The sequence below is a fragment of the Hyposmocoma kahamanoa genome, unplaced genomic scaffold (genome assembly GCF_003589595.1).
Source record: "Hyposmocoma kahamanoa isolate Upper Pololo Valley unplaced genomic scaffold, ASM358959v1 78, whole genome shotgun sequence".
In the NCBI taxonomy this organism is placed as follows: domain Eukaryota; kingdom Metazoa; phylum Arthropoda; class Insecta; order Lepidoptera; family Cosmopterigidae; genus Hyposmocoma; species Hyposmocoma kahamanoa.
The window spans coordinates 22,636,055-22,649,093 of record NW_020653945.1 but is presented as its reverse complement, the minus strand read 5'-3'; the positions used below and the strand labels follow the sequence as shown (position 1 = coordinate 22,649,093).

Below are 13,039 nucleotides of genomic sequence, written 5' to 3'. Positions count from 1 at the left end.
AATATATTTCTTTGCTACGTTCCTGCTTTCTAGAACAGCGGCCTATTTTCATTTGCAGGTACCGCACCCCGACGAAAAGGGCTACATGATACATTTGAAGTCCATGTCCGGTGAAATTGAAGTGTATCTCTGTCCGAAGGAACGACCCCCTACACCTACACCTTGTAAGAATTGTTTTAAATATTTATAGACCGAATGCGGGTGGAGAAACGTAGGGAAAAGATGAACTCGGTGTACATATTTTACCCAGGTTTCAAAAGGTCAGGTCATAAGTACTAAACGGGTGTGTATGAAAAGACTGATGCGGGTGAAGGGCGTGGAGGTCCATGGTCTCTGTCTACTACAATGAGAGACATGCGTAATGTGTATATAATGCGCGTATGAAAAGAGTATTGCGACAGAACAGAACACGCTTACACAATTTTTTTTACACTGTTTTTTAATTCATGAAATTATTGAATGAATACATGGAGCCTATATCTTTTTATCGTATCGATGGTGCGTAAATTCCAAAAAACTCAGAGGTGCTAGTCCGGATTCTGCTTGAGAAGCAGTTGGTAAAACCAATTAGGCTGTGAATTAAACATATGTAGATGTATCGATTTTGTTTGGCACAAAGAGTTTTGTTCAAAACATAAGAATTATCACCTTCTTACTTAAAAATAATATTTGACAGCAATTGGAAAGGAACTGTTTTCATTAGCATTTAATAATAATAACGTGGCAGACTGCCACACCTTATTATCGTATCAATGGCATACACTATAATGCTTGCCAATGTGGTGAAAGAAAGATATTGCCATTTGCTGTAAGTTACTCACCTATTATTGCCCATGCCCAGATGCACAGAAAAGTAATGGTACGTCGTGCCGGGGGGCTCCTTTCGTGCACCCTAGAAACCTATATGATTTGAATTCTTGAACTCTGTAATGTAAAACCCAATCTGAAGACGAGTTGAAATGGCAAATTATAAATCATACATTCTTAAGGCACTTAGTATATGTTACGTGGTTAAGGGGTGGAGCCTTATTGGATCATGATAATGTGTCTAAAAATAATGTCAATCACCAGGTCTCAAACTAGGGAATCCCCTCTGCTATGAGTACTAGAGCAATTAATTAAACATTGAAGACACTAAGGAGCACATCAGAAACAATTTAGAGAAGATTTTTTCCCAAATTGGGACTTCCTAACATCTCTCACAGCGCTAGGTAACCGAGATCGTCAGTGACTAAAATTCTCCATTAGCGTTTTAAAAGGGCGACATCGAATCTTTGAACTAATATTACACGTTGATTTCGATCGTAATGAATTCAACAGAAAACTATTTTTTGTAACCCCAAAACACTAAAAATCATTGACCTACCAATAAATGGACGTCGGATTCGCGCTAAAAAGTGTCCGCACCTGCTTCCGCAGCGTTTACATCGCATACAGAGCGTCAATCGCGCAACAGTCTTCGTTTGTTCGACTGACAGCGCGGTTGTCAATCATGCAGTACCAATAATAATAACTTGTAAAAATTACTGCAGTAAAGTGTAAAAACAGGATTTTGTATCATATTTTCACTGAACAAATATATTGTGTTATAATAGTTTTCATTTAAAAGTGTTATTTTGTACAGTTTTATAGTATTTAATTTATATATAACTGAATCGTAAATATAAATTACAAAAGCACACAAAATAATCAAATAGCTAACTGTCCTTTTTCTACACGATACATACGCAATAGATGGAAAGAGACAGATTACGTCAGTTTCTAGAAGCTTATATAAAGTTCTTGGTCAATTTCAATTGTTCGAACCACAACCGATTGAAATATTTAGAAGAAAGAAACTATAGAGTCGCTTTGATTTTAATCCTTTTTTTAAAATTATTTTTTTATTAAACGTTAGCAATAACTAACAAAATATTGTTGTACTCGTTTTACGGCTTGGGATTACCCGAATGGGCATTTGCCCGAAATAACGTTTGCTCGAATTTTCATAATGTAAAATGTATTTTTTTTTACGAAGATTACAAAATAAAAGCTAATTTTGTCTTTGTAAAAAGCATCAAAATTACTCTATAGCGTAACGGTTTTATTATAAATCGGTTTTCGGAATTACGGACATTTGAGTTTACGTTTAGTTGGAATATCGGTACATTTCTTATAGTACTCGCTTATTTTCACATTCATAGTAATCTTTGTATGTATGTATCTGCCCAACTCTTTATTATACCTTTAAGTGAATTTGTACAAAATTCGACATAATAATATATATAAAAAATTATTAATATTTACGAGAAAGGCTATTCCATTACTCTAGTGGTCAAGTAATTTTCAGTTGAAGCTAAATATGGTGCATTTCGTTAAGTTTCCAGTAGAAGCTGAATATGGTGTCTTTGGGCACTTAAATTGTTGCAATCAAAATGAGGCAGTACTGCAATGACGTTACAATTTAAACTAAATGTTTTAGTTTTTTATATTTCGTTACATGTCACTACGTTTGTATAGGTTAACTTTGGACATTTTTTTCGTGGTTTTTGTATTAGACCCGATGTCCATTGCTGCTGTGAAGTACATCACATTCAGCTCAAACCATATCACCTTCCTTTTTTCATAAGTTTTGATAATACGACACTTACGGTATACGAGAAGGGCACGATAACTTGTGCGTGCACAGGAGCCTTCTAAGTTCTGGTTCTGACCCCAGATTAGCCAGTGTACAAGGTTGTCACAGACCATTGACACTGACTTCATCCAGTTCTCAAGAGGCTAGTGCCTTGGGTGAGCCGTCTCGAGTGCCCTCTCTATTTTCCAAATGGGTACAAGTCACGGTTGCAGAAAAAGTCGCAGCCGAGAATAGGCTACAACGAAGATTTTCAATGGACAATATTTAATGTGTTGCAGCGTCAATATTGCCCGCCGACCCGCTGTTGGAGGACAACAAGGCCTTACTGGCACCTTTGATTGCGCAGCTGCAGTCCGTCACCTCCTGTTCCATCACGGCCGACTTCACGTAAGTGCAGACGCCTGGATCACCATGGATACATTTTAAAAAAGCCATTATTCTTACCATTGCACACAAGTATAGGACAAGACGATGTCCAGGTTTCATTACGATGTTTTTCTTCACCGTTAGAGACAGGTATTGTTACTGAAGAATATTAAAAATTGTAGTCATACATATGCGGCACCACAGGGGTTCTAACTGTAAATCTTTCAATAGAGAGGCAACATTTCCCATTGGGTTACCATGCTCTGTATACATTATTATTGTGTATTTTTGCCCATGAGTGAGTTTGGCTGTATGTTGTGTTAACGAAATCTATATTACGACTGAACTGGCAATTGGTGCTATATCAATTTTGACAACTTTACAGGATGAAGAAAAAATTATTTGCGTCATTTATATAGCATCAGGTTTATTAAATAAAAATACGTAGTTTTTAAATATTTTTATTACACGTGTGTGTATGTACACTAAGGGTCGTATTCTAGAACTCTACTCAATGCTCAGTCAGTTCTTGAGTATGATTCAAAGCACTAGAAATCATACTCAAGTCCTTGCCATTAGGGTCGTATTTCCAGTGCTTGGAATCATACTCGAGTCTGCTCAAATCCTGACTTGAGCATTGAGTAGAGTTCTGGAATACGACCCTACGTATTTTTATTTAATAAACCAGATGCTATATAAATGATTTTTTCTTCATCCTGTAAAGTTGTCAAAATTGAGATAGTACTGATTGCCAATTCACAGTCGATTAGTCAATTATTCACTGTAAAACGCTTATTACTTGCAATAACTATCACATTTAAGTTACCTACTTGACTTGAGTATAATCGATTAAAGAACAAAAACTAACAGTTGGTTACTTAATCACGCCGTAGAGAATTAGTCCGATCTAAAAATAATGATAGCCTAGTTGGGCTCCTACGAAAATGGTTCGAGTTTACTTGTCGTCGAGGAGTGTTGATAATCAATTGTCACTCGCTTAAACGGTAAAGAAAACGCCGTGATGGAACCTGCTAACTCCGGACGTCGCTGATGTTGGACTGTGGTGTTGTGCAGGACGCCGGTGAAGCGCGACCCCGATGGCCCCGTGCGCAGCCTGGTGGTGTGCACGCCGTGCGTGACGGACCCCACGCTGCCGCTGGCTTCGCCGCTGACGCGCCCTACGCCGTTGCAGCCACCGCCGCCGCCTCAAGCGACGCCCGACAGTCAGTGGCTATTCTGGCATAGCTTTCTAAAAACCTTGGGAAAACAGTCAATTCTTTTTATAAATGCAGGTTGTATGTATTATGTCATCAGCGGTGCTGTTGCACGTTGCTGAGTGCGGACCTTTTTAAATCCCACGTCTGATACTGAACTGACGTCTAGTGAGACATTTTTGAAAAGATACCGGCTGCAGTGAGGCTTTTAAAAAATCTCTCACTACATGTCACTAGTGGCGATGAATGCCGCAAGCCAGTACAAAGATATAACTATAACAAAAACACGTTGGAGAATTTCGACAACTTTGTAACCTGACCCGTGGCTCAATTCGTATGAGCAATGCTGTGGTGCAGCATGGTCGTGGATTCAAATTCTACCGGGTCGAAGGAAAATTTTTCTCTTAGTATTAATAGTAATCATAGTTTTTACTTGTTACATGAATTACATTTACATTAACGTACTATGTTTTGTAAAGCTATTTTGCCAGTGCAACATAATTTCCAGCAAGTCTCTGGAATACGTAATGTAACATATACCTATTTACTTATTAAGGAATCGAGGCAAATAAACGGTTTTGTTAGTATTATTATAATGAAATCGCTTGGAAGCGTGCGTGTGCGTCCGGCGGGAAGTACAATAGAGTAACCCGTGCTTGTGCGCAGGCGGCGCGCGCGGCCGGCTGCGCAACGCGCTCATCGCCGACAGCGACGATTTCGCGCCCATCATGGGCGGCGGACGTTTCCAGCTGCAGACCGAGGACCAGGAGACAGGTACTTGCTTACGCCTTTTCTGCCTTCTTGCCAAATGTGAAACAAACATTTAATTTTCTGTGGTGAACGAATGAATGAATCATATTTGTTTGCCTAAGATATTCACGAACTAGAAATGAAAAGAATTCTAAAGCAATTCCAGTAGTATAAAGAGATCCAATAGTTTTAAGGGAGAAGGTAAAAATGTATATTTACTTGTAAAGCATCAAATTTCTTTTTTAATTTAATAGCTAAGCTCTTGTCATTGTAGTAGATGCCATTCTGTCCTGTCCAAAGCATTGTAGTTCTTAAATTAGAAATATAATCCAAATCAAAACGGATGCAATGAATTTTGTCGCTTATGCTGTTGCCTATAAGTAACAAAATAATTTATTTTACGTACATACGATACATATTGTGGTGTTTGGGATAAATTTTATAACAAATTCAATACATATCTGATGTCATTAACAGTTGAAGGTACACAAATATAAGTTCAGTGAATACGCATCTGCTCTAGCCGCTTAGTTCATCGAGAAATAATAATAACTGTTATTAGCTGAAGTAATGTAGGCAGGGTTAAACGATTTCCTCCCACACAGGCTTTCCGAGGGACCGGAGCGCGTTGTGCGGCTAGCACTTTGGCTGTGACATGTGTATGACGTCACATCACAGTCAGAGTTCTAGCTCCACGGCGCGCTGTGCGACGGTCAAGATTCGCGGCTACTACGCAGCTCACTTACAGACAGATTTGGTTGTAATTTGATCTGATTAGGGAGCGTTCGTTAACGTCCAATTTTCGAACATTTTTTTATTTTATCCGGTTATAAAGGCTTATTCCTCTTTCGTCGGATTATATTTCGTCCACTCTGACACGAATAGATGTAACATACGATTATGACAAAAACGGAAGTTATTTACATACTTTTCTTCAGATTTTCACCTTGTATTATTGAGTTAATAGATCATTTTCGTCACACGTAAGTTACATCTATCATATAAGGGACGATATGTTCGCCGGAGTAATCTATTTTCGAGCCTGACGCATGCACGCGCCGTTTTATTTGTATTATAATCGTAGAGTGCCAAACAATTACTTGCACCAGTTACCTGGCCTCAAATAGTGAATAATTTCCTGTACTTTGCCTCCACTCAGAATACCAGGACCAGAATGTGTGTGTTTGTTCCGAGACATACCTACATGGTCTTGACTCGTAATTTCAAACTATTGTATTATTTTTCTCAGTGTTTCAAAGTACATAAATGTATTCCTACAATCTAAATGGAAGAGGAATAAACCATTATAAAGCTCGTACACTATGAACACTGTTGAATCAATGTTTAACTTTCGTCGTACATATGCTCCCGTCAATTGACCTTTTCCACGCATGCTTGGTGCTCACGTCATAATCCATGTCATCCTTTACTAACTTGTTAAAACGGGATCTCGATATCCGGCATGTTGTTCATCAAAATGAGGGTCACGTCTTACGTGTTCTCGTGTGATATAATATCTATATCAATAAATGTTTGTCTGTTTCCTGTTTTTTGGGTAGACAATATGTAGGATGTTGATTTTTCCACTTGAAAGCAGTGTGATATGTTTTTGAAACCCCTGCCTTAAAGTGTATATCATTATTATGAGACGTTCAGAAATGTTATAAAGCTCATTTTTTACCGCAACGGGGTGGAGAACTGTTCCAGATACCTTCCGTTATTTTGAAACATCTTCATATCCCAGTGAAAAAAAAAAGGAATGCTATTGAGTCGATGAAAAACTGAACTTCTCGTAATTCAGTTGAATGAGTCAGAACTTTTAGGCTTCTATAAATAAACAGCCAAGCCCTGCATTAAGTGCATATCGGCTGAGATGTCATTTTGATCTACAAATGTTTCTCAAACTCTCCAGTGTTAATATACTATAATCACTGGCATTTTCTCATCATCTCACTTGATTGATTAAAATTAATATCTCGTAGCTTAAGTGCTAAGGAACGTTTATTGATAACATCGTTATCAATTCCGATTCAATAACATCCAGGGGTCTTGGTCACTTATGGTCGTATTCTAGAACTCTACTCAATGTTCAAGTCAGGACTTGTGTATGATTTAAAGCACTAGAAATCATACTCAAGTCCTTGCCATTAAGGTTGTATTTCCAGTGCTTGAAATAGTATTCGTTAAATAATATTAGTTATTGAAGTATATACAAGTCCTGACTTGAGCATTGAGTAGAGTTCTGGAATACGGCCCTTAGTTTGGTAATTGTATCATTCTAGATGCAGATGACTTAAGTATTTGGATATTGTATGAGATGCTTTATTAATAGAGAAGATTGACATGCATCTTGAGCTTTGAGTGGCATATTTATGATGTATTTACAGTAGGTCGACATGTCGCCTTGGCTTGCCCGCTGAAAGCGCTAAACTACTCAGTGTAAACACTGAATCGTTTGACGACTGTAGTTTGCTCGACTTGGTGTAAACAGTGAGTCGACTGTGCCTTTTTCGAAGGTAGCAGTTGACCCTGTGTAAACATGCCATTAATACCGGACTTTAAGAGCTGTTTATAAATACGGGCCTTAGTAATTGTATTATTCAGTGAAATATTATTGGGAGTAAAACTTGGCAGGGAAAAGTTTCAATAATATTATAACACTGATAAGTGTCAATTTAACTTTTTTTGTGCATACGAATTAACAAGTGTGTGTGAAATCTGTTTTACGTAGCTCATTTTCATTTGTAAATAATGTATTATTCTAATATATGATTTATTATACATAACAATTGTAAAACTAATCTGTGTACGTAACATCGTCTTTTGCGTTTATGAAAGTTAAGTCTGACAAGTATCTTTCTTTATGGTGCCAGTTATTTTTGTAAGTTTTTTATTTGTTACTTGACTATATTTCTCATCTTAATTTATCCCAACCATAGACAACAACAATACACAAGAGTATTTCCATTTACGAATTAGATATGGTATTAGAGTAATGTGCTGCAAAATTTTACTACGGATATTAGTAAGTTCTATCAGCTTCGTTGTATATAATAATACTGGTGGCAGTTTCTTTGTGAATACCAGTGGTTAAGGGTCTATATAATAAGATTTTTAACCGCTTGAACTCTATTCTTCTACTTAATAATAAGTATTGTACGCCAAATGTCTGCAGCATTTGCTGCGTACCTTCTTCAACAGCTTGCTTTCTCCACCCTTCGTCACCTAGAAGCTTCTCCACGTACTAATGGAGACGCTTTCATATAACACGATTCCCAACGGCTTGGATAAGAAGTCTATTCTCCAACTTAGTAGTAGATTGAATGTCTGCAATTTCAGTTCGGTTACGGGGCGTCTTCTACATGTCACACACACATGACACACGCTTGGCCACAATCTCAGCTGATGTTGAGCGACGATGGGACGCGTTTGCCTAAAAAATGCCTATTCACTCTAGCCTTGAATAGCCCCAAACTGTACTTTTCGGGAAATACAGATGAGATTGCCGGTAGAGCATTCCATTCCTTTGCCGTATGCATCGGAAAGGAATAAGCAAAGCGCTTAGTGCGAATAGGTGGAATATCAACGACATAAGAATGGAGTGCTCCGGACCGTCTAGTCGACCGAAGGAGGAAAGGTGAGGGTGGAACTAAATTGAAAAGTTCTGCGCGCACTCCCCGAAATGTATCCGATAGAAAACCGACAAGCAGGCTACTTTTCTGCGATGATCGAGATTTTGTAGCTTCGACTCCGCAAGAGAATTATTGTTAATAAGTCTCTTTGCTTTGTTTTTACTTGAATCGATCATTTCTTGAATTGACCACTTCTTGAATTGACCATTTCTCGAATTGACCACTTCTTGAATTTACCACTTCTTGAATTGACCACTTCTTGAAATGACCATTTTATTTTTTTATTATAAATTGGTTTTTTACTATTTTTAGACTCTCACCAATTTAGGACCATGTCCAGACATTTATATTAAAATGAAATAATTAACTGTAATTTGGAGCGGTTATGCACGACTGGCGGCTACTTTTGGCAGCGCGTTGCAGCGATTCAATTGCGATGCCGTCGCTAATCTTTTACCTTTACACACACGCGACTTAGCAGCGATACAATCGTACATTTGTAGCGCTACCACCGCCTGTAAAATCTGCCTGTAAGACGCCCAGTGTAACCGCTCTTAATGGGTATACAAGTCAGTAATAATAATAGTTTGGAGAGTAAGTCTCGTTTTTATGGAAGGGATAAATTAATACGATCTTATCACGGTGTGCTGTAAACTTCGGATCGACGTGTACATAACATCATCGAAGCTGGGGAGGTTTGCAGTGCGGTGTCTCCGTGCGCTGCAACCCGTGAGGCTGCAGTTAACTCTCTGTAGCACCATGGGATTCAGCTCACGGCGGCCCCGGGCCTACTAACTCGTAACAACGCTCATCTCTAACGACGACCTGCACATCTTTATCTAATTTTAATACCACTTTTGTTGTAGCTAAAATGACGTTTATACAACACCTATTATCTATCAAAGTTGAGATAGGACATGTGTTCAAACATCTTTTCTATTGTTTGTATGAGCACAGGGCATGGAGTTTAACAACACTCGCTGTAATCATTTATGTTGTTAAAATTAATGAAAACGTCATTTTGGTTCAATCGAATTGCACAAAACTTTCGTTCTGAATCTTCAAACGTTATAAGGTACTTCTCTGCACATTTGTTTGTTCATTGGGTAAATGGTTTTGGTATCTCCTTTTAACGGTTAAGGTTCATTTTTGTGACATAAATAAAATTTCTAAATGTTACATGTTTCTTGGAATGACATGCGCAATCGATTGTAGATGTCATTCCACTAAACGTCAAAATACACAATTGCACAAACAATACAAAGTTTAAAATGTGTTGATCTTGGGTAATTTGTTAATTCCATATATCATTTAACTACGGTCTGACAGTATCACAACGGTGGTTTTGTTGCAAATCAATTTAAAACCTAGTGTTCGATCAAATATCGTCATCTAACCACCCGGTTTCACACATGGGTACATGGTTTTACATTATCATTTTTCTCACAAATCCTTTAACAAACTAGCGTAACATTTCACTATTCCATGTAAAGCCAGGAATAGGCCGTAGTGCACTACATCTGAGAAAATTACTTCATTAATTAAATAATAGTTCACTATAGAAAAGTTTATGGTTCTTGGTAACTTTGGCTTATTACAGAACTTTGCGCCACGTTTATAAGCGAACATATTGTGGCTGTGTTAATCAATATACCTCAATGAGATCTATGTGTTAGCCGACATGTCATCCGACATTTTGACGATAACCTTTCGTTATTCTATGCAGAATTTTAAACTTCTATCTGCTGATAACAACCTCGAAGTCAAGTGAATTAATAATTAATTTAGTATTGTTTTTATTGCACATTAAAATATTACAATGACATCACAGAACAGTTAATTATGTAAATAAATAATTAAGTAAATGTTAGGTTGAATTTTCATTGCCGCGGAAATTGTTCATAACTCACTTGTATAACAAAATCTATAGTATAAGTAAAAGCGACTTTATGTTTCATAAACCAAAGTTTACAAGCACCAAAGTGCTTGTAAAACCATACATCGGTAAGTTAGTATTTTTTTCGGACCTTTAATATATTATTCGGAAGTACAGTTTTTTTCAAGAATTGTGACTTGAACAAGTTCTCGAGTTGTTGCTAAATAATTTTATCGGTATATTCTGTGTTTATTGTTCAGTAACTCATTTTAACGCAACTTAGTATTACAGTTAGCCACAGTTCGTTGCAATTTCATTTGTTATTCGGAACCTTTATTATTTCCGTAAAAATATTATAGGGGATGCAGAGGGTGTGCAGAGAATATATTCTAATCTTTAAATAAATACCCTATATATTGAATAGTACTCAATTAACTCGTTTCTCAGATGCGTTTGCGCTAAGGCCCTAGGTTCCATAGCATCGTTCGCCTATGCTTCGACAATGAGCTTGATCAGTGTCTTCTCAGCTGTTGCACAGTTACGCAGGTTGTCGGGGGATGCTTTGTGGACCTTGCTAACTTTTTGTTTATTGTATTTGTATATTTAACGACGGTTTATTGGGACCTATACTATGATTTTATGATATCTATTAAACGACAATACATATGGGATGGTTCGATCTGTGATTAAGTCGTATACCGTCGCTTTAATGTCAAACAACATTATCTACATGGATATTGTTTTCTGAATAATATACTTTTTTTAAGAACTGAAAAAATGTAAAGGTAAGGTTAATTGTGACAAAAATGTTGTAATTTTTTATGTGTTAGGTATGTCAGTAGAATAAGCTACGCACAAGTAGATTTATTCTACTGAAAAAAAGTATTATGGACAGCGGTTTACATACAAAGTTGAGACTGGCTACACTTTAATTTGTATGGAAACAAACCGCGCTACGACATCACCCCGCTTCGTTTGGTGTGTTAAGAACGTCATTGTTTGTGTGTGCTTGCAGGATAGTGTATGTCCCTCTTTTTATAATATTGTGAATAATGTTGTATATGTAACAATCACTTACGAATAACTTTTGATATGTTTGTTTATTTTATTTATCATGCTAATTTATTTATGTAAATTATGTAATGTAATAACGTAATGTTTTATTTCAGCCTCGAAATTTATTTGTGTGTTATAATTATAATATCTTTGTCATTTATTCACGAATGTGTCGCAGTTATAATCTTTAATTATAAATTATGAGTTTTTTAAGTTTAATTATAAATTATTGTTTATAAGGCGAGTCGAGATTTCTTTTCGTCTGTTCCGTTTTACCGCTTTTTTAAATATGGACCCGACTTAGCTGGATGCTAACTACCAAGGCTAAGCGAACCGTATTTCCGCTTTTCTAGAGTAATTAGTACACTATGTGGCCACCGTCCAACGCTGTATATCGCAATAATTTGGCATTTGTCGTAATAACTTCTCGACACGCGTATACGGTTTAAATTTGCAAAATAAATCCTTTTAAAATTTCGTCTCGCGGTATCGATGGTCAAAAAACTTACATGTGGATACATCTTATGAACACTACGCTATTATATTTTTTGGTAATTTTCTGTTATTTTTGTAAACAGTTGTATTTATCTACGAATGTAATGCTCCCCAAATTTTGTAAAAAAAAAAAACTAATTCAAAAACGAGTTTTGTGAAAAAAAAAGAAACAAAACAAAATAAAAACAGAACAGGTCGAAAAATTAACTTGGCGTAGTGTTAATTGGAGGTATCGAATACCGATGCAGTTGTGTTTTAATAAACAATTTTTACTCTTAACTAATATGGCAACTGTCATACGTTCACAGAGACACTGGAGTTGGAACCATTCCTGGCGCTGGAGCCGCCGATGTCGGCGACCGACTACGGCTTTTGTCTCGACCACGACGAGGGCCTTTCCGAGCTCTTCGACTTCGAGTTCTAGTGCCCAAGACGCTGGAGCTCTTTTCACTGTCACGCGGGTTTTGCTTCGCATTCGTATACGTGCTTGATAATCACACTAAAAACCTGGTTTCAAACTGGGATCTTCCCTGTACTATGAGTACAATAGTAACGAAAATAATGGGATCTTTATGTATCTATTAGTTGTGGTGACAGTCCGTGACTCCGAACACGGTTCGTTTCAACATATCGCACTTGACAATTAACATAGTATTATCTCAAAAATTGCAGTATATTAATAATTTATCTCCAAAATGTCACTATATTTTTGTATGTCATTCGTATACGATTTAATTTCAAAGTGACGGGACAACACTGTCACTTTGAAATTAAATAGGTAATATTAATATAACTTATAGCAATTTAGAGATAATACTATGTTAGTTGTCATGTGCGATATGGTGCGTGGAAATAAGTATATTTATGGAAACAGTGCGTACTTATTTGTGTAAAGTTAGATACGTGCGCGGTGTTAAACCCGTTTGACAGGAAGGTTTATCATGGTCGCTATGCCACGGTCCTACGCTGCTGTATGCGAGCTGTCGAAATTCTCCGTTGAAATTGTACTTTATGTACAACGTTTAAGCGTCAA

General features: G+C 37.1%; 1 protein-coding gene across 1 annotated transcript in view; it reads left to right on the top strand.

Annotated features, from left to right (window-relative positions):
• The window catches only part of LOC113232813 (transcription factor E2F2), a 34,481-nt gene extending 21,778 nt beyond the window's left edge, over nt 1–12,703 (top strand). Inside the window, exons 6-10 of the mRNA XM_026467629.1 lie at nt 59–164; nt 2,896–3,004; nt 4,058–4,206; nt 4,864–4,971; nt 12,315–12,703. Coding sequence (XP_026323414.1) covers nt 59–164; nt 2,896–3,004; nt 4,058–4,206; nt 4,864–4,971; nt 12,315–12,430 — 588 coding nt within the window. The 3' untranslated portion in view covers nt 12,431–12,703. The remainder of the gene's footprint in view (nt 1–58; nt 165–2,895; nt 3,005–4,057; nt 4,207–4,863; nt 4,972–12,314) is intronic.
• The last annotated feature ends 336 nt before the right edge of the window (nt 12,704–13,039 follow it).